Source organism: Neovison vison, chromosome 1 (assembly GCF_020171115.1).
Source record: "Neovison vison isolate M4711 chromosome 1, ASM_NN_V1, whole genome shotgun sequence".
NCBI classification, from domain to species: Eukaryota; Metazoa; Chordata; class Mammalia; order Carnivora; family Mustelidae; genus Neogale; species Neogale vison.
The window spans coordinates 286,300,579-286,321,512 of NC_058091.1; the positions used below are offsets into that span (position 1 = coordinate 286,300,579).

The window sequence follows — 20,934 nt, forward strand, 5'->3', positions numbered from 1 at the left end:
TGTGACCAAGTCGATCAAAATAAATAATTTGATTTTACCTTTAAAATATATGAAATGTAAAATTTGTTGCAAAGATTTCTGTACCTATTTTTTTTTTAAGATTTTATTTATTTATTTGACAGAGAGAGACATAGCGAGAGAGAGTGAACACAAGCAGGGAGGAGTGGGAGAGAGGGAGAAGCAGGCTTCCTGCTGAGCAGGGAGCCCGATGCAGGGCTCTATCCCAGGACCCTGGCATCATGACCTGAACCAAAGGCAGATGCTTAACAACCGAGCCGCCCAGGCACCCCTGTTTTGTTTGTTTTTGTTGGGCCAAATACTTAAAAAAATTTACTTCATTTTTGGTTATTAATTCCCATTTATTTAAATGGATTAGTATTTGTGAAATACCGAGAATAGTGCTTGACACATATCATCATCATCATCATTGGCATTATGGGTAGTTATTTCTTTATGTAACCCATTTGGGTTTTATAGAACCAAATTCTTAATAATATTAATAGTAATAATAATATTCTTAATAGTTCAGTAATGCTAATGCACTTAGTAGAAGGGGTTCCTTTGTGGCAGATAATAAATTATACCCTGTTTGATAGAATTTTATAAATTATGCAATAATGTCTCATACAGAAACTTACCCATCTTTGACAGCCTCACCAATTCAGAACAAAGATAGGCAGATCTCTTAATAGCTCACTACTCTAAATCTATCAGTAAGGTTCATGAATTGTGTTCAGAAGAGGTACCTCCAGCACATAGTCAAAGTTGATATTTATTCTAACAAGCTTGGATATCAGGGTTTTAGGGCTATAGGAGCAACAATTAGAAGCTTCTGATTGGTAGGAACACTATAACGGGAAAGGACAGCTGATAAAATTGGTAGCAAAGAAGGAAGCTTTTGTAGTACAACAAAAAATTTAAAAACTCAAGAGGTCACTGCACAGCCAGGGCCAGTAAGTAACCTAGCACAGCAAAATAAGCAGTAGAAGAAGTATTGTCATACAGCTCAGTAAAATAACCAAGGTGCTGTTAACTCTGAACCATTCAGTTAGGTTGATTATATCCCGTCAAAGCAGGCATTTCTGTTCAAATTGTTGAAGGCATAAAGAGAGATGCACTGTTTAAATATTCTGAAGAATAGACCAGAAAAGACAGCTACCCCCAGTCACTTATATCTTAACCAGTCTGGGTTCTTAGAATCTTATTTCCTGTATTCTCTGTTAGATCAGGAGAAAGTTATTTGGAAATTTTACTCCTGGATTAAAGATAAATGGATGTTTTTATTGGGAGGGAAAAAAAATAAAAACAAAAAACAGGAGACAGGAACAGCTTGTACAGAGGCTTGACGGCATAGCAGAACTTTATGTTTATCAAATCTTTCGTTTGTTTTTCAAATTGTATTTCGTACCTATTGTGTGTGTACCAGGTTTCACGGAGGAAAAAAGTCGTGTTGGCATTAGTGTTTCTATTCCTACTTCTTACCTTTGGTTAGTTCAGAGAAAATGAAAGTGATGGAAGCTAACTACGAATTTACTTTAGGATCACAGTTTGGAATCTAGACAAAGAAGGACTGTTGTTACTTGTTTTGTTTCCTTATAAAATTAAAAGGGTAAGCATGCAGATGCCTGTGGTATAATGGAGAGCCTGACACAGCAGTCTTAAAAATCAGATCTCACTGAGCTGTTTCCTTGGGACATGGTAGAACAAACACTGAAGTAGGAGTTTTTAATCCTAACTAATCCTGGCACTGAGTGAATGAACTTGAAACAACGTTTCATAAACTATGCCTTGATGTCTCATCTGCCTAGACTTCAACAGCTTTGCAACACTTCATCAGCCCAGAACAAAACTAGGCAGACCTCAGTTGCTCACTATTATGAATCTGTGTGGGAAGGTTCATGAATTTTGAAATATCTAGACCTTAGTTGCCTTATCTAAGAGAATTTGGACTAGATCAGTGGTTTTAAGCTTTTCAAATACTGCATTTTAACTAGAGAATCTCTTTCTTCACAAAAGCAATTCTGTGAAAACCTGGTTTGCAGAATAGATTAAAACGGAGCTAGTCAGTTGAAGTAGGGATTGGGAGGGCAAGTAATCCAGTAATTCCTCCTTTCACCTTCAGTACTCCTTTGAAGAAAGAGTTCTGTGACGTAAAAGAGGTTTAACAATGTAATTTTAAAACCACTGACCCATTTTATGAAATTTGTCAATTTAAGTTAGTGGTTTTTACTATGATAATTTTTTTTTTTAAGAGTTTTTTTTTATTTGTCAGAGAAACAAAAGCTGAGGGAGAAGCAGACTGCGCTGAGCAAGGAGCTCTGTGTGGGACCCTGGGATCTGACCTGAACTAAAGGCAGACATTTAACTGACTGAGCCACCCAGGCATCCCCAGTATGATAATCTTATAGTTACAATTTTGAAGGATTTCTTTTGTGTGCGTTATTAAATAATTCCTTTTTAAATATCAGGCTACATTGTTACATTTTAAATGACTTGGGTTTCTCAATGCCAATGTACATTAACTGGAGCCTTGTGTAGTGCCTTGTGTATATGAAGCAAGTGCCTAATAAATATTTTAGCATGTATGTTGCATGAATAAGAAATCGGTATCTTATGGAAATATCAGTATACCATATTTATTATGGAGTCACTAGCAAGGAGTGCATTGAGGAAGTATCAGTGCTTTAAATAAAAGTGCCTTGTAATATTTACAAATGATAACATAATTGCTGTTTTGTGTCTTTCTGCTGTGTTACATAAATCTTGTTCCTATAGCCATTAAAGTAATTACCACACAAAGGATGATAATTGTTCTTATTTTTCATAAAAATAATGTTAAATGCCCTTCGTTGTATGATAGCAAATTTACTAGTTTGAAATGATTGTGAAGATAGTGCTTGGATCATACCTGTGACTTCTGGGGTCTTTTTTTTTTTTTTTTTTTTAATTCTAGATACTAAAAGTTATCTTAATTGCCCACCTTTTCATTTTAACCTAGGAGGCCATTGTAGTTGTTTTTCATAACAGTCCCATTATCGATGGTCTTTTGTATATCATTTTATAACAGCTAAATGATTTCAAGTGTTTATATGCTCCTAATAAAAAAGGTACCACTGTTTAGTACTTGGCTAGCTAAAAAGTTACAAAAATTATAATTTCTCTATATGATAAATACTACAAATCAAGAAACTAATGCAAATGGTTTTTTTTATGGTTTTATAGGTTCATGAAAGCTTTAAGTTATGCTTCATTAGATAAAGAAGATTTATTAAGTCCTATTAATCAAAATACCCTGCAGCGATCCTCCTCAGTGAGGTCCATGGTGTCCAGTGCAACATATGGTAGTTCCGATGACTATATTGGTCTTGCTCTTCCAGTAGACATCAATGATATATTCCAGGTATCATGAATTCTGTATTCTTATTATTTCATATTGTATAACTGCTTACTAGAAATTACAATTTAAGTGATTACTATTTGGGGAGAAGATAATTATTTTTAAGGCAGTTTTGCTTAAAAACATTTTGTGATGAAAATTATTTCACGTTTCTCAACTGTTCTGTGCTTTTTTGAGGTGTATACCATTTGGTGGTATACACCATTCCAAGTCCCCAGAACATTATACTTCCTTCTCTTCCCATAGTAGAACAGCATCTTGTTTGATTTCTTTACCAGTATATTCTCTATAGAAGTTTAGTGAATTCTTACTTTGCGTTTTAATCACATTTGATTTATCCCTGTGTTTCTGTCTTTTTTTGTTTTTTGACATCGAACACAAAGTTGTGTAAGTTCGAGGTATACAGTATATTCCTTGTTTTTTGTTTTTTTGTTTTGTTTTGTTTTTTAATCCGTGAACCTGTTTATCCTACATAGGACAGCCACATGTGTCCAGTAATATAAAGTTGTCCTAATCCCACGAGATACTCACAAATACCTATATGATACAGCACTAAAGAATCCACATTTGTTCAGGAGTCTAAAGACATTTTAGATAAATTCTAAAAGCCATTATTTTAATATTTATTTAAAATACTAAGAGTAGATGAAAACTTTAAGGATTATTTGTTATTTTATCAAGTTTTGGTAATTTAACCTCCTTTAGTGAACTTTTTGTTGTAAGTTCATGTGCTGTAGTAATTCTATTTAAATTGCATTTTGTTTAATTTTGCTAATTTCATAAAGTGAACTTCTTCATAATTGATGTGTTTTAGGTAAAGGATATTCCCTATTTCCAGACAAAAAACATACCTCCACACGATGATCGAGGTGCCAGAGCGTTTGCTCATGAGGCAGGAGGTAATGCATGGCTTTTGTTTTCATGAGACTCTTTGTATTAAAAAGAAAATTCTTTTTAAAACAAAGTTGATGAAAAAGAAAATTTTTTCAGTAGGATGACATTAAAAATTCAGATATACTTACTTTTGGGTCAACTTAAAAATTATGCCAAAATAATTGTTTGAGTCAATTTAAAACTAAACCACAGTATATTTTTGTGAGGGACTGTAACTGTTCTACCCAGCCTCTTAAGAAGACAAAAACTAGATCATTTGATTTCTATTTTTAAAAACTAATGCATGAAAAATTTGTGATTCTGATTCTCAAAGGTGTTTGGGGGAAAGGAGAGAGAGAAAAATGTACTTAAATATTACATGATTCTCTTTATAATGAACAATAAGATTATAATGAATATATGCATGTTAGCCATAGGTTTAAAGCTTCATAATCTTGATTTTTTTAGTATCTCTTTAGACTCAGAATTATTACATTTCTTTATAGAGTTACTGAGAATAATTGAAATTATGTCTTAATTGTATGATTTTAGTTTTTCATTTTCATTTAAAATTTTATATTAAAGTAATATAAGCTTATCTGCTAACTTTATTTTCCTAATTTTAAGCAAATCACTCTTTTTTTCTCCCCAGTTAAAGTTAAGATTTTGAGTCATAAAAAGAGTTCTGGTTTTCTTTGCTTATATTCCTTCTTTAAAAATTCATGTAGTTCAAGACATCTTGAAAAGAGGTGTCATTGATACTATCTTTATCAGATTTTGTTTCATATTTACTTATGCACAGGTCTTCCATCTGGAACTGGAGGTCTTGTAAAAAACTCTTTTCACTTGCTACGACAGCAGATGAGTCTTACGGAAATAATGAATTCAATCCATTCAGATGCTTCTCTGTTTTTAGAAAGTACAGAAGACACTGGATTACAGGAGCATACAGATGATAACTGCCTTTATTGCGTCTGTATCGAAATTCTGGGTTTCCAGCCCAGTAATCAACTAAGTGCAATATGCAGTCATTCAGGTAAGTGATTATGTCCTTCTCTACGTAATTTGAATGTGCTCCAGTCACAAGTCATGTCCCACTTCTGTTGACCATCCCTCTTAATTCAGTTCTTACTACTACAGCCTTAGTTCAGTCACTCAGCATTTCCGTATTGGAAGATTGGAGGTTAGTGTTTTGTCTCCAGTTTGGGCCCCTTCCAATTCATCTTTCATAGTATTCCCTGGGATTAGTCTGTTGACAGTTCTTTACTGGCTATTCATGCCCACTACACAAGATCACACAAGATTCTTTGTGTGATATATTGTCTTTTTTTTTTCCGTTGGACTATTATTAACATAAAATGTTACATTAGTTTCAGATGTACAGAATGATGATTCAGCAATTCTGTTTTTCTTCTCTTTAAATTATTTTTTAATTCCAGCATAATTAACTTACAGTGTTATATTAGTTTCAGGTATACAGAATAGTGAGTCATTAATTCTGTATATTCATCAAGATAAATGTGTTCTTGATCCTCTTTATCTCTTTCACCCATGGCCCTACCCACCTCTCTTCTGGCAGTCGCCATTTTGTTTGCTGTGTTCTAGAGTCTCTTATTTGTGTTTCTTTTCTTTGTTTGCTTGTTTTATTAAATTCTACATATGAGTGAAATCATAGGGTATTTGTCTTTTCTGATGACTTCAGTTAACACTATTCTCTCTAGGTCCATTCATCCCGTGCTGTTGCAAATGGCAAAATATCATTCTTTTTTATAGCCAAGTATAAAGTATAAACCCAAGTATCTGTTGCATTTCTATACCATATCTTTAGCCAGTCACTATGAAAACTCACTTGGGTATTCCGTATCTTGGCTATTGTGAATAATGCTGCAGTAAACATAGGAATGTATATATCTTTTCAAATTAGTGTTTTTGTTTTCTTTGAGTAAATTCCCAGTATAACTGGATCATGTGGTATTTCCATTTTTAATCTTTTTTTTCAGGAATTTCCATACTGTTTTCTACAGTGGCTGTATTGTAAAGGGCATTCTCATCAGCAGCGCATGAGGGTTCCTTTTTCTCCACATCCTCACCAGCAGTTGTTGTTTTTTTGTTTTTTGATTTTAGCCATTCTAAGAGCTGTGAAATGGTATCTCATTGTAGTTTTGATTTGCATTTCCCTGATGATGAATGATGTTGAGCATCTTTTCATGTGTCTGCTGGCCATCTGTATGCCTTCTTTGTAACAATCTACAGGTCCTCAGCTCATTTTTAATTGGATTATTTGGTTTTTTGGTTTTGAGTTATATAAGTTCTTTATATAATTTGGATTTTAAGCCATTATTGCATATGTCATTTACAAATGTCTTCTCCCATTCAGTAGGTTAGCTTACTCTTTTGTTGATGGTTTTCTTTGCTGTGCAAAGTCTTTTTATTTTAGTGTAGTCCCAGTAATTTTTAAATTTTTGTTTCCCTTGCCTTAGGCATATCTGGAGAAATGTTCCCATAGCTAATGTCAAAGAAATTAGTTCCTATTATTTTCTCTCTTTTTTTTTTTATTTTTTATTTGACAGAGAGAGAGATCACAAGTAGGTAGAGAGGCAGGCAGAGAGAGAAGGGGGAAGCAGGCTCCCTGCTGAGCAGAGAGCCCGATGCGGGGCTCGATCCCAGGACCCCGAGATCATGACCTGAGCCGAAGGCAGAGGCTTAACCCACTGAGCCACCTAGGTGCCCCCCTATTATTTTCTCTTAAGGGTTCTGTGGTTTCAGGTCTTACCTTAGGTCTTTAATCCATTTTGAATTTACTTTTGTGTATGGTGTGAAAGTGGAATGAAAGTGGTCCAGTTTCATTCTTTTGCATGTAACTGTCCACTATTTCCAACATCATCTGTTAATAAAATTATCTTTCCCCCTTGTACAGTCTGGCCCCTTGTATAATTTGTCTTAGGCTCATTGACCAAATAAGTGTGGGTTTATTTCAGACCTCTCTCTGCTCTGTACCAGTGATCTATGAGTCTGTTTTTGTGCCAGTACCATACTGTTTCGATTATTTCAGCTTTGTATTATATCTTGAAATTTACAAGATTACTTGGCTATTTGAGGTATTTCACCATTCCATATAAATTTTAGTATTAGTCTCGTTCTGTGAAAAATACTGTTGCTGTTTTGATAGGATTGCATTAAATCTGAAGGTTGTTTTGGGTAGTATGGTTATGCTACTAGTAGTGGTTCTTCTAATCCATGAACATAGATTATCTCTCCTTTTGTTTCTGTCATCTTTAGTTTCTTTCATCAGTGTTTTGAAGTTTTCAGAATATAGGTCTTTTCCTCGTTGGTTAAGTTTTTTCTCCAGATATTTTCTTATTTTTGGTACAATCGTAAATGGAATTGTTTTCTTAATTTCTCTTTCTGCTACCTCAGTAGTAGTGTATAGGAATGCAACAGATTTCTTTGTATTTCATAATTCCAGGCATGAAAAATGTGTTTTCCCTGCTATTCCCTCTTCCCCTGGCCCCCATACAGAAACTAACATACAGTCCCTTTGACTGGTCCACCTCATCCTGGATGTCAGTATTTTACACGTGAAGCTGTCCCTCACTCTCTAAGTCAGATGTTCACATTCTTTCGTCTTTACTCTCATTGTCCTTTGTACATGGATCTCTTATAATCAATATTAGTCATTATTTTTTTCCCCCTTCCACTCATTAAGTTCTTTCAGTGTATGGACTGTCATGTCTTTTCATTTTTATATTTCTAATACCTACCTGCATACCACTTTGTAGTAGACAATATGTTTTTGGTGAGAGCAGACCCAGATTCAGCTATCTTATATGATAAAACAAATGCCATATGCAGATCTTCCCCAACTCATGATGGAGTTAACATCCCGATAAACCCATCCTAAGTTGAAAAAAATAGTAAGTCAAATGCATTTAAAAGTCAGGAAACAACAGATGTTGGTGAGGGTGCAGAGAAAGGGGAACCCTCCTACACTGTTGGTGGGAATGCAGGCTGGTGCAGCCACTCTGGAAAACAGCATGGAGGTTCCTCAAAAAGCTCAAAATAGAGCTACCTTATGACCCAGCAATCACACTACTGGGTATTTACCCTAAAGATAAAATGATCTGAAGGGGCATGTGCACCCAAATGTTTATAATAGCAGTGTCTGCAATAGCCAAACTACAGAAGGAGCCTAGACGTCCATCAACAGATGAATGGATTAAGAAGATGTGGTATATATATATATATATATACAATGGAATACTATGCAGCCATCAAAAGAAATGAAATCTTGCCATTTGCAATGACGTGGATGGAACTAGAGGGTATTATGCTGAGCGAAATAAGTCAGTCAGAGAAAGACAGTTATGATCTCTCTGATATGAGGAATTTGAGAAGCAGGGCAAGGAATTTGGGAGGTAGGGAAGGAAAAAACTGAAAAAAGATGGGATTGGGAGGGAGACAAACGATAAGAGACTCTTAATCTCACAAAATAAACAGGGTTGCTAGGGGGTAGGAGGGTAGGGAGAGAGTGGTTGGATTATGGACATTAGGGAGGGTATGTGCTGTGAAATGTGTAAGCCTGATGATTTACAGACCTGTACCCCTGGGGCAAATAATACATCATATGTTAATAAAAATGATTTAAAAATGCATTTAATATACTTAAGCTACCAAGCATTATAGGTTAGTCTATCTTAAACCAGCTCAGAACATTTTCATTAACCTATAGGTGGGCAAAATCATCAACACAAAGTTTATTTTATGAAGTGTTGGCTCTCTCATGTAATTGATTAAATACTGTACTGAAAGTGATAAACAGAATAGGTGTTTGGGAACAGAATGGTTGTAGTGTATTGGCTGTTTACCCTCATGATCGTATGGCTGATTGGGAACTGTGGCTCACTGTCACTGTCCAGTGTCACAAGAGAGGATCGTACCACACATCACTATCCAGGAAAACTTCCAAATTCAAAATTTGAAGCAATGGAGTTTCTACTGAACGTGTATCATTTTTGCACCATTGTAAAGTCCAACCATCATAAGTTGGGCAACATGTATATTAGCAACTTCCAACTAATAGGTGTTTGTATATGTGTTTAAAGTGTTTCCATGGGTACCTTTTCTTGGTGAGTATCACTTAGCCATGCTCAGAAAAACCAAGTGATATCAAAGTTCTCTGAGTCACTCTTATAAAATTTTCCTTGGTGTTCTGATTAAGAGCTTTCCGACTGATGGGTTGTAGCATGCTGATGCACCACAGATAGGATATGGGTGTGCTGAGATCACTAATTCCCTCAATGTTTCCATGCCTCTGGGGCCTGGATTTGGACAGACCCTTGGACTAGGCATTTTACACTGTGAACAGCTCTGTCCAGGGCTCCGAAATGTTGTAATTATTGTCATTTCCTGTGAGTGAGAAGTTTGGGCAGTATTGTTCTGATGTATTGCATACTGTAAAAAATAATGTGTTTTAAGTCATTCTGACTCCATCATTTATGATATTTTTAGTTTCTGCAAGTTCTGCTTCATTAGTATACTTATTCATCAGCTACTTAGGAAGTACTTACTATGGACTTGACTTTACTGTTTTCTACTTATTTTATCAAATAAGAAATAGGGAAACCACCTCTCATGTACCTGGTCACAAGATAGCTTATTCTGTTGTAATCCATTTGTGACCTGTCGTGGGAAGAGTGATGAGGCAGAGCATCATGAGGTTTGGGACTTGCAAAAGATGTGCTGCAGACGGAAAGGCGCTCACCTTGGAAGCCATCAGAGCCTCTCAGCTGGTTAGCCAGTGATAAGATGTGTTAGAGTAAGAAGCAGCAGGGGAAGAATAGCTCTGAATTGGGAAATGATTACAGTTTACTACTGATATCCATCTTAGAAGTGTGAGGGGAGGAAGGCCAAATGGTTAAAAAGTTGCCAAACCTTCATTCATTCATTCATGCCCTCAACATAATATTTATTATGCTACTGCCACAGGTCAGGCATTAAACTAGATGCCAGGAAAAATTTGTGAGAGGGAAAAGTAAAAAACAAAACACATAAACACTGTTCTTGCACTCTTTGAGCTTTCAGTAGGGAAAGAAATGGGTGAATGGATTGATCACTTGATCAGTATGTGAATATATGTGAATCAAATGTGTGCATATAGTACTGCATTTGTAACAAGTGCCATCAAGAATAGGTACATGGTATCAGCAAAGGCATATAACCAAGTAGGCAGGTCAAAAAAGAGACTTCTTCAGAAGTTACTATTGAGCTATGATCTAAAGAATGAATAGAAGCTAAAAAAGGTGAAGATGGAATGTAGAAAATTTAAAGACAGAGTGAACAGCCTAAGCAACGGTTTTCTCTCATGAGAGCATGCATGGAGAGTAGTAGGGACCAAAAAGACATCTGTGTGAGTAAAACCTAGACAGAGGGAAGGAGGTATATGATCAGCCTGGAGAGATGGGCAGAGAGCAGGTCCTGCAGAACTCTTGGTACCTAAAGCATGGCCCGCTTTCTAGCAGCATCAGCATCATCTGAGAGCTTGTCAGAAGTGCCGAATCTCAAACTCCACGCTATGTGCAGCATTAGAATCTGCACTTCCACGAGTTTCCCAGGTTGTTCACGTGCAGAATAAAGCTTGAGAAGCATTTCTGTAGGCCATATCGAGGATTTTGTTTATCAGGAAGAAGACTTCCATATTGTCCATGGCAGATGACTAAAAAATAATCCCTGTGCTATTTAATGATCATTTTAAACGAACATCTAGACTTGAACATAAGACATTTCTTTGTCTAAAACTTCTAGTCTGGTTCAAAAATTTAAAGCTCAGAGGCTTTTGGGATAAGATACCTGGTAACATTGTATTCTGCATCTGCCACCTTCACAGATTTTTATGCATTGTATGGTTCTAGTGTGCCTAGAGGAATGGTTTTGTTTGTTTGTTTGTTTGTTTGTTTGTTTTTGTTTTTGTTTTTTTGTTTTTCTTAATGAGAATGCTTGACATGTTCAGAGATAGGACCTGATTCTGACAGGTTAGAAATGCTAGGAGTCATGGTAGGTTAAAGGTGAGGCTGAAATAGTTTATAACTTTCCAGAAACATGTTGACTGAATGAATGAACTTTCTTACTGTTCCTTGTGCTGAAATACTTTGACATCATAGTCCCTGGGTAGCATATCTACTGATTCTAAAATAATATATTCATCTCTTATCTGGTTATTCAGCACTACTGTTTTTTATTTTTTTATTATTATTATTATTATTTTTAAAGATTTTATTTATTTATTTGACAGAGATCACACAAGTAGGCAGAGAGGCAGGCAGAGAGAGAGGAGGGGAAGCAGGCTCCCTGCTGAGTAGAAAGCCCGATATGGGGCTTGATCCCAGGACCCTGGGATCATGACCCAAGCTGAAGGCAGAGGCTTTAACCCACTGAGCTACCCAGGTGCTCCCATTACTGTTTTTTAAATACATCTTCAGTTCTCAGATTTTGGGCCCAAGTTTTATTTTTTAAATCAATGAATGATTAAATAGCATGTGTTACTTTTAAGTGCCTGAAAGGCACATGATTTCCTTAATAAGCAAAATTTTAAAACTATGCTAAATTTATAGATCATCTATTCCAAGGAACCAAAGCATTTTCTACTTACTATTTTATAAATAGTCATCTTAGGAAGTGTTTAGAGGTGGGGTGAAAGGGCCATATCTCTTCAAAGGAAAACAACATTGGGAGAGATTGACATTGGTTGGTTTCCTGGGTTTTAAAAATAGAGTTTTTTTGTTCTCTACTCTGACAACATGCTATAGTAGAAAGAGTACTGAACCATCTGTCAAAAGCTCTTACCTTCTGGCTGAGTTGTATCTCCTCTTTCTGAATCTTTCTTCTTTCAGGAGATAAAAACTTCAATTAATTTCCAGTATTTCTTATAGTACCAAGGTTGTATGACTTTATAGGTTGCCCAGTGTTACTCTCTATAAGAATAGCCAAAGACTTCCTGATGTATATTTGTTTGTGTCCATTTGCTTCTAATGTCCATTTGCTCATATGTGTCCATTTGCTCTAATCATTGTAAGTGCTCAGGAGAATTTTAAATCAAAAAAGTTAATGTCAGTTTAGCAATACTGAGATATTTGGTTGACTTCAAAATCCCATCTAGGAGTACCTTAGCAATGCATGGGTAGTGTAGTAACTTTAATTCTAAGAAATGAACTGATAAGCTCAGGGAAGTATAATTCTTCTATTGGTAATTATTAAATGGGGAGAAAAGTCACAGAATAAGAAATATAACATAATCCCACTTACACACCCAAAGAACCAGAAAAACAAAGTTAAAGTAGCAAAAGATCTTAAAAGATACATATGTCGGGGGTGCCTGGGTGGTTCATTGGTTAAATGTCTACCTTCAGCTCAGTTCATGATTTCAGAGTCCTGGGATCAAGCCCTACATCGGGCTCTCTGCTCATCAGGGAGTCAGCCTTTCCCTCTCTCTCTCCTTCTGTGTCCTCTCTGTCTCAAGTAAATAAATAAAACCTTAAAAAAATACACACACACGCACATATGTGTGTGTGTCAAACTTTGAACTGTATTTCCCTTTGGAGAGGTATTTATTTTGGGGGTGGGAGTATGGGATGGGGTAGATAAGATATATTTCTTTTTTTTTTTTTAAGATTTTATTTATTCATTTGACAGATCATAAGTAGGCAGAGAGGCAGGCAGAGAGAGAGGGAAGCAGGCTCCCTGCTGAGCAGAGAGCCCGATGCGGGACTCGATCCCAGGACCCTGAGATCATGACCTGAGCTGAAGGCAGTGGCTTACCCCACTGAGCCACCCAGGCGCCCGATAAGATATATTTCTGTTTCATTCTATGTACATCTTTTATTTGAATTCTTTAATCATATATTCATATATTTTGTAATTTAGGAAAATAAAATTCATGTATAAATTCAACAAATTTCACTATCTGAACAGTACAAATTTACTTTGGAAGATCATTATGGAAAATAATTGTTGAAACCTGGAAAGAAATCATAAGAAATCATCTCCTCTGTGGTATATAATGAAACATAGGAATTAAACCATTATGATACTTTAATAGAAATAACTGATTTTTTTCTTCAGACCTTCAAGACATTCCATATTCTGACTGGTGTGAGCAGACGATCCATAATCCCTTAGAAGTGGTTCCTTCTAAGTTTTCGGGGATTTCTGGATGCAGTGATGGAGTGTCTCAAGAAGGCTCAGCCAGCAGCACCAAAAGCACAGAACTGCTGCTAGGTTAGTTTGCAGATTTACATCCAAGCATTGTTAATAAAACCATACTTAGTTTTGTTGTTGTTGATAAGTAATGGAAATTGTCTCAAAACTACAAGTCAGATTTATTCAGGTGTACTTAGCCAACTGTTAGAGCTACTCTTGGGTATCCTCTTAGTCTTCCTCTTCCATTAGAATTTTGATCCCAAAATGATTGACAGATTAGGTGCAATTTATCTCAGTTTGAGATCTTTAGGTAAGATTTAAAGAATCTCACAAGTTGCAATCATTTTCTGTTGTGATAAAGATAGAATATTTTCATCTTTTTTTTAGGTGTTAAAACAATTCCAGATGATACACCAATGTGCCGTATACTCCTTCGCAAAGAAGTCTTGAGATTAGTCATTAATTTGAGTAGTTCAGTATCAACTAAATGTCATGAAACTGGCCTTTTAACGTAAGTAAACTATAAACATGGCTATTCTTTGTTCTGCTTTTTAGGGTGAAAAAGATCCTTGAAATAATTCAAAAGTTAGACTAATTAGCTTACATCAGTAGTTCTGCATAGTGTATCTGTGTGAGGCTAGATTTTCTTCACATACTTCAACCAAAATAACGTATGGTCAAAGATTGAACACAGAAATAGGTATGTGAATCCAGCTATCTTCTATTAAGCTGGACTTTAAAGAGATCTGAAAAAATGTAAAATACCACTCCTCTCACTTTTTTGGTTTTAAAAAAATTATTTTTCATTAAAATGTAAATATTTATGGGGTACCTGGGTGGCTCAGTCAGGCATCCGACTCTTCATTTTGGCTCAGGTCATGATCTCAGGGTCATGAGATTGAACCCCATTTTGGGCTCTACACTCAGGGCAGTCTGCTTGGGATCCACCTTCTTCTTGCCCGCCCGCCCCCCACCCCCGCAACCCAAACACCCCCACCCCTGCTTGCTCACTCTCTCAAAAAAAAAAAAAGTATACATTTATGTTAACAAGTAATGGGTTTGTTTTTCAAATGAATTAAAACATATTTTGAAGTTTTCTCAATTTTAATTTCTAATATGGTAATTAGCAATGGCCAAGGCCCACATAAAACAAGCTTTTGGGGGGGGCTTCTTTAATTTTTAAGAAAGTATGCGAATCCTGAGAGTGAACAGTTTGAGAAAGACGGCCTACACAAAAACAAGTGATATTTTCTTGGTTTAATTTTATCCCTAATTTTCCCCTTTTCTTTTAATAAAAGTTGCAAGATTTTAATTTTTCTCCCCTAAATCCTAGCAACACAATAAAGGAAAATTCAGATTGAACTATGACCATCATTGATCTATGCTATTAAAAGTAGTGCGGTCCCCCAAAGAAATGCAGCTCAGAGTCTCCTGTGGATCTTTTAAAAGAACTGTAACACAGATGCCAGGGTCCCCCTGCAGACCTCCTGGCCAGATACTCCAACAGTAGTGGTCCTTAGCCTATGTGTTACCCCAGTGCCACCCCACCCCTGCTTCTGCGATGCTATCTTAGCTAAAAGCCAGTGTTAGAAGGTAGAAAGATACAAAGAGCCCAGTCAAGGATATTTTAAACTTAATTTTGAAAATAGTTTAGTCATCTTAGGCTGATAAGTTTCGCCATTTCTCATGCTAGTGAAAAAGAATATTTCTGACTCTCTTCATCATCTTAAGAAATAACCCCAAACTTAAAATATCTATTTAAAGTTTGAGGTAGAAATATTTAATATTTCATATTCTTATGCCATCATTCCAAATATACCATCTGATCAATGTCTGGAGGAAAAAAATATTTAAAAAGTGGTACTTTGGAAGGAAAAATAGTAAGTCATTATTAATAGTTTTTAATCACACCATCATCTTTTCTTTGGTTTTAGAATTAAAGAGAAGTATCCTCAAACATTTGATGACATCTGCCTTTACTCTGAGGTTTCCCATTTGCTCTCACACTGCACATTTAGACTTCCATGTCGGAGATTCATACAAGAATTATTTCAAGATGTACAGTTTTTACAAGTAAGTAAGATTTGTAGTTCTGAAATTTAACTTTCAAGAATTATTCTTGAAAGAATAATTGTTTGGGGTTAAGAGAGAGATTCTATCTGTCAATAACATTAGAAGGTCATTCACAGTTCACCACTTCTTTCCTAGATGCATGAAGAAGCAGAGGCTGTGCTGGCAACACCACCAAAGCAACCTATAGTTGATACATCTGCAGAATCCTGACCTCAAGGTTATGATGTATATAGATGAATGCTATATATATTCATATTTGTGGATTTCTGAAAAGCCTCAGAAAATGCTGGCTGACTGGGCAGCAAAGACAGGAGGATCTTCTGTTCCAGCCATTACTGGTACACGCACAGTTGGAACCGCAGACTTCCCTAACCAAAACAACTTCCTCTTTTCCCTGTTGAACCCTCTGGGAGTTCATTGCTCATTACCACAGTTTTACGAGTTTTAGTTTCCATAATATGCAAGAGCCAAGCACTGAATACCTACATAGGTGTTTTCTATTTTTTCATTTTAAGAGCATAATAACAGTGGAACAATAATAGGATATCCAGAAGCACCCTTCACACAGTTATTTCTGAATTCTTTTTTTAGGATAAATATAAAGATGCCTTGTTTGTTAACTAACTCCTGGAAACCAGGAATCAGTGTCTCTGAGGCTACACCCTGTCCCACAGTGGGGTGTGCTGTAACTGCTGGTATTAGAGGGGGAACTTCGGCCCTTCCACATTTTTCTTAATATTTGTAACACTACTTCAGAGGTTTGTAACCTCAAAGCAAAAGAAGAGCCTCAACAACCCAGGACTTGTAAGTTATTTTTATGTTACTAGACTTGGAAACAGTTTTGTTTTCTGTCTCTTCAGTTTTGTGGCAGTGTGTTAGTATAGGTTATTTGAACCAATTAAGGTTTTTCACTACAGTTCTTGATTCAAACCAGAATGTCATTTTATAATTCAAAGTATTTCCCAGTTGTAAACGCACATGTTTTCAGTGGACTCCTCATTTTCATCAACTTCCCATGTCACCATTTGAGACAGGAACTTGAACAAGTGCTATTAATTGAGACCTAAAACAAAAGAAAGCAGTAACGAACACTTTGGATCCCTTGACAGAGAAGTTTGCCTTCGGTTTACACATTCCATGGGAAAAGAAGAGCCATATTTCCTTTTTAAAAAATCATAAATGCAACTTGAATTATGATTAAAAATTGTAGTGAAAAGCCTTAAGTACCAAATTTTAAAGCAGCAGTAATTTAATTTTTTTCTATCAGTGTTCTTGTTTTGCACAAACTGAATGCAGTGATAGGTGAGTTTATCAGTACAGTCATTGCCTTTATCATATTTGTGAAGTTATTAAGTTGATGAGGGCAAGGTTTTGTTTATTTGTGTGTTTAATTTGTATATGTTTAAAGATATTTGGAAATCTTTACAGGAATTAAACATATATGCAAATTTGTATATAAAAATAGCATGGCCATCACCAGTAGAATGCTTGTAAATGAAAGGATTATCTTTTTTGAGGTCTATATATAAATAGAAAAAAAATCCAGCTGGACTGATTAGGACCCTTTTTTTAATTCATTTGTTTATACCATTTTTACAGTTAACACATCAGCTTTGACACAGTCCTAGTACTTTGAGTAATATTTTCCCGTAGTACAGATCCTTTTTATAACAGGCTTGTTCTTTGAGATCTCTGTAAAGAACCCTGTGAACTAGAAAACGTAACTCACAGAGATAGTTTTTGTTTTTTTGGTTTTTTTGTTTTGTTTTGTTTTTGTTTTTGTTTCTTTTTAATTTACTGGCACTGAAAGTTCCAACTGGGATGAAACATTTCATCTCACTTCGTAACACCTCTTCGACTGCACTTCAGTGAATCGTTCTTACATGCACTGTGTAGCAACTTACATTTATAACAAAGCAGATAAGGGCTGTAAGCTGCTGCTTATGTTAAAAAGTGGTTCTTCAGATTTTCTCTCATAAAATCCAAGTGAAAATAAAATATTTTTTTTAACTTTAATTTATCACTGAACCCAAGTGTTTATTTAAATGTTAACAGTACTATTAAGAACGTTGCCTGTCACCTTGGTCTTTGGTCTTGGATGACTAAAATGCCTTCCAGAGAACCAAATGTCAGAGTTACTAGACCAAATAGTGGTTAAAAACTCCAAAGGAGGTAATTTAGTAATCTTATTCATAATGGGGTTGACATATTTTAGACATTCATTTTAAACACTACCTCAGTTAATATAGAATATAAAATCTGTGGTTTATCCCTCAAAAGTTAACAGTAATTCTTTGTCACACACGCGCACACACACGCACGCACACACACAACTGTCCCCATCCTGGACCCCACTTCACTCATCCATCTTGAAATGAAGTCTCTGTTACTATTAGCCTGAACAGTTTGACTATTAGTTTGAAAGACATGTATGTATACATTATAATAATTGCCTGTAGCACTTAGTTTGGAGAGACAAGAGTTTTGTGGTTATCAGTAATCTAAGAAAAAAATGTCTGTACTTAAATGCATAGTGCTGTTTGGTTAATCCATATTTCACTGACAGGTCTAATACGTTTTCAAGTACTCATCTGTATAAAGGTAGACTTTCATGATGAAAAATGCTCACATGCAGTGCCAAGTGATTAACTTAGTGTTTAAAAATATTAAATTATAGCAGAAAAGATTAGGAATGGTGTCAGTGGTAATAGAAATAATTGAAAAAATCATCTATAAATAATAGATACTACCAGACTATAAAATACCAAAATAATGTCAATACTGTAGTTTTTCAAGATTTTAGAATTAATCTTAGTCCTATAAATTTGTACTATTGGTAATTATTGAACAATTTGGAGGAATTTGGGCAGTTGTGCTGGTTGTAAACTGTGAATATCTAATTGTAAAGTGAACTGTCATTTCTAATTGAAATTTTTTTTCAAGAACAGATTTCAGCTTCACATACTAAGTAAATACTGATAAATAAGGAAATTAGAAATTAGTATTAATAATTAAATATGGTCTAAAATTTCTTATACTTTTATTTCCTATTTATGCCTAGGTAGATTTGAAGGGGTAAGTCTCCCTAATAAAAATTTTTCTAATAAAGATTAGTAGCATAAGTACATTCTATAAGACAGCGACATTAAAAGAGGCTCTTTGGAGGGATATACATTCTTATACTAGTTATTCTAACATCATGTGTACAAGGTCTTTTGAAATGGTAGCTTTTTTAGCTCTTTTATCCAGAGCTTGAGATAATTAAAGTTGAGTTTTTCAGGGCATATTAAAGTGTTCAACAGTGAGGTTTCAATGCTTATTTAGATTTGTCTACTGCTCTTTATAAATTTTTTTTTTCATTCCATTCAGAGGATGCCTTTTATCCCCACATTAAAGCACAGATCATTGAGCAATAAAAACTAATCAAATTGTCATCCAAATTATAACTGCAATTGTTTTTGCATGGTAAGAGTGAGGTGCTAATTTTGTGTGAGATTAGCTTTGTAAAACTACCTTGGGAAAAAGTCCTTTGGAGTTAAGGTTTTCCCCCTTTTGTTTTATGCTTCCAGTGTTGTCTAAAATTCACAGTCCATTAAACTTGGGAAAAAAGAAAAGGTAGAATTAACAGAGTTTTTATGAGAAGAACTGATGAAAAAGAAGAACATTTCAGGTTTTCCAAAATGTAAGTTGGGAAAAGTCTCCCTTGGCTCCCCATTCAGGAAATCCATTATCACAAGCTTAATTTCAAAAGTATCACTACAGTGAGTGTCATTATAACAGCGTGCTAGTGAAATGGATAGCAGTGCTTATCAGACAATATTGAAATCTGTGAGAATCTTTCTAGGAACATTCTTTTTTTTCTTTAAGTTCCAGGTTCCCAAAGTATTTCTCATTCATAGTAGGTTTTTATGACTCACGCAGGATGTGGCTCCCCCCCGCACTGGAGTATTTTTATAATGTAGGTGGATAGCTGTGCCACAGCATGCAATAATTGCACATCTTGTTTTTCTTTACAAAATATTTAATTTGAAAAATATAATTTATGCCAAAAACTATACCTTGTAATTTTGCCACTAAATAGGTTGATTTAGCACAAAATACAAAGTTTTGGGGTAGAGCGGGGGAGAGATAAAAGTTTTTCATAGATAATAGTTGAAAAATGCTCCATTACTGGCCTGACAGAAACCCTGAAGCTGCATTGTAAAACAAATAGTGTAAATTAGTTTTGAAAAGTGGTAAGGGATTGTGAAAAAAATCTCAGACTTATTGCTCCCTAGCCACATGATATCCTTTTTTTATTTAGTAATAAGCTGCTACATATTTGGAGGTTCTGGTGTTTGTAGGTCACTGAACAGACATTGAAATCTGATTTATATTGTATAACTGTAACATAGAAAGAAAAAGTATTTATATATTTTCCGTAAGAATATTTCATTGAGTTCTGTATAATTTAAAGAAGGTTTGTCCCCAAATGGTTTTGCTCATCTTGATTTTTTGTGTGTGTGTGGTTTTCTTGTTTTTGTATAATGTGTACAGTTTATGTCAAGGGCATTAAAAGCCTCCTGAAGCATAGTCTTATCAAAGGGATACATTGTTAATAAAATGTACTTAAAATTCTTAAAACTTGCGTTGTTCTGTTTGAAGTTTTAAACAATCAGTGTTGATTTAATTATGTACCATAGAGGCTGACACATGTGACTCCCAGTAAAAATGATTTTTAGGTACCACAGATAAGAGTCTAGTTCAGTAATACATTAGTGGCTCATCCAGATGTTTTGAGAGATCTACACTTAAACATTCTTCATAATCTAATCAAACAAATAAACTTTACAGGTTTTATTTTTAACTTGAAATCATTATGGAGTGTTTGAAAAAATGGATCTATCTTTAGCCAGAATAGTTCTGAATTTTTTGAGGAAATAATATGCAATAAAGACCATGAGTATGATGGTGACATTTCTGTGGAAGGTACTTGATTTCTCAGGTAGAAACTGTCCTGATCAGATGGGCTATCAGTACAGCCACCTAGTGGCAAAAGAAAATACCACGAGGGAAATTACCAAGGCTGGAAAATAAAATTCAGTGTCAAAGCCAGGTCAAAGCTAGTTTACAGTTTTCTAAATGTGGTAATATATATGTCTCACTTTCAGAAATAGATTTGTTTGGGTAGATTGGTCTTTAGGCACATTTCTGTATATCATTTTCCCATCGCCTTCTGTGTATGTTTGTTGGTCAACAAAAACAGTTGGTCCCAAAATAAACTAAAAGCAGACTTAATAATCATTAGACAGCTGATCTTTGGAAAATGTGGACCTAAACTTCAGAGAGTTTGTTTCATTTGAAAAAAACCCGATTCTCTGGTACATAAAAGTTCTCAAAAATAAGGTATCGTCTTAGTC

General features: G+C 35.2%; 1 protein-coding gene across 5 annotated transcripts in view; it reads left to right on the forward strand.

Moving 5' to 3' along the window:
• Positions 1–20,158, forward strand: part of RICTOR (RPTOR independent companion of MTOR complex 2) — a 129,718-nt gene extending 109,560 nt beyond the window's left edge. For 3 of the 5 annotated variants that reach the window (XM_044232512.1, XM_044232513.1, XM_044232515.1), the window contains 7 exons: positions 3,223–3,400; positions 4,212–4,296; positions 5,073–5,306; positions 13,385–13,540; positions 13,850–13,973; positions 15,397–15,535; positions 15,671–20,158. In XM_044232512.1, the coding sequence (XP_044088447.1) occupies positions 3,223–3,400; positions 4,212–4,296; positions 5,073–5,306; positions 13,385–13,540; positions 13,850–13,973; positions 15,397–15,535; positions 15,671–15,745 (991 nt within the window). In that variant the 3' untranslated portion in view covers positions 15,746–20,158. The remainder of the gene's footprint in view (positions 1–3,222; positions 3,401–4,211; positions 4,297–5,072; positions 5,307–13,384; positions 13,541–13,849; positions 13,974–15,396; positions 15,536–15,670) is intronic. The other 2 variants (XM_044232514.1, XM_044232516.1) reach the window with 1 other exon arrangement.
• The last annotated feature ends 776 nt before the right edge of the window (positions 20,159–20,934 follow it).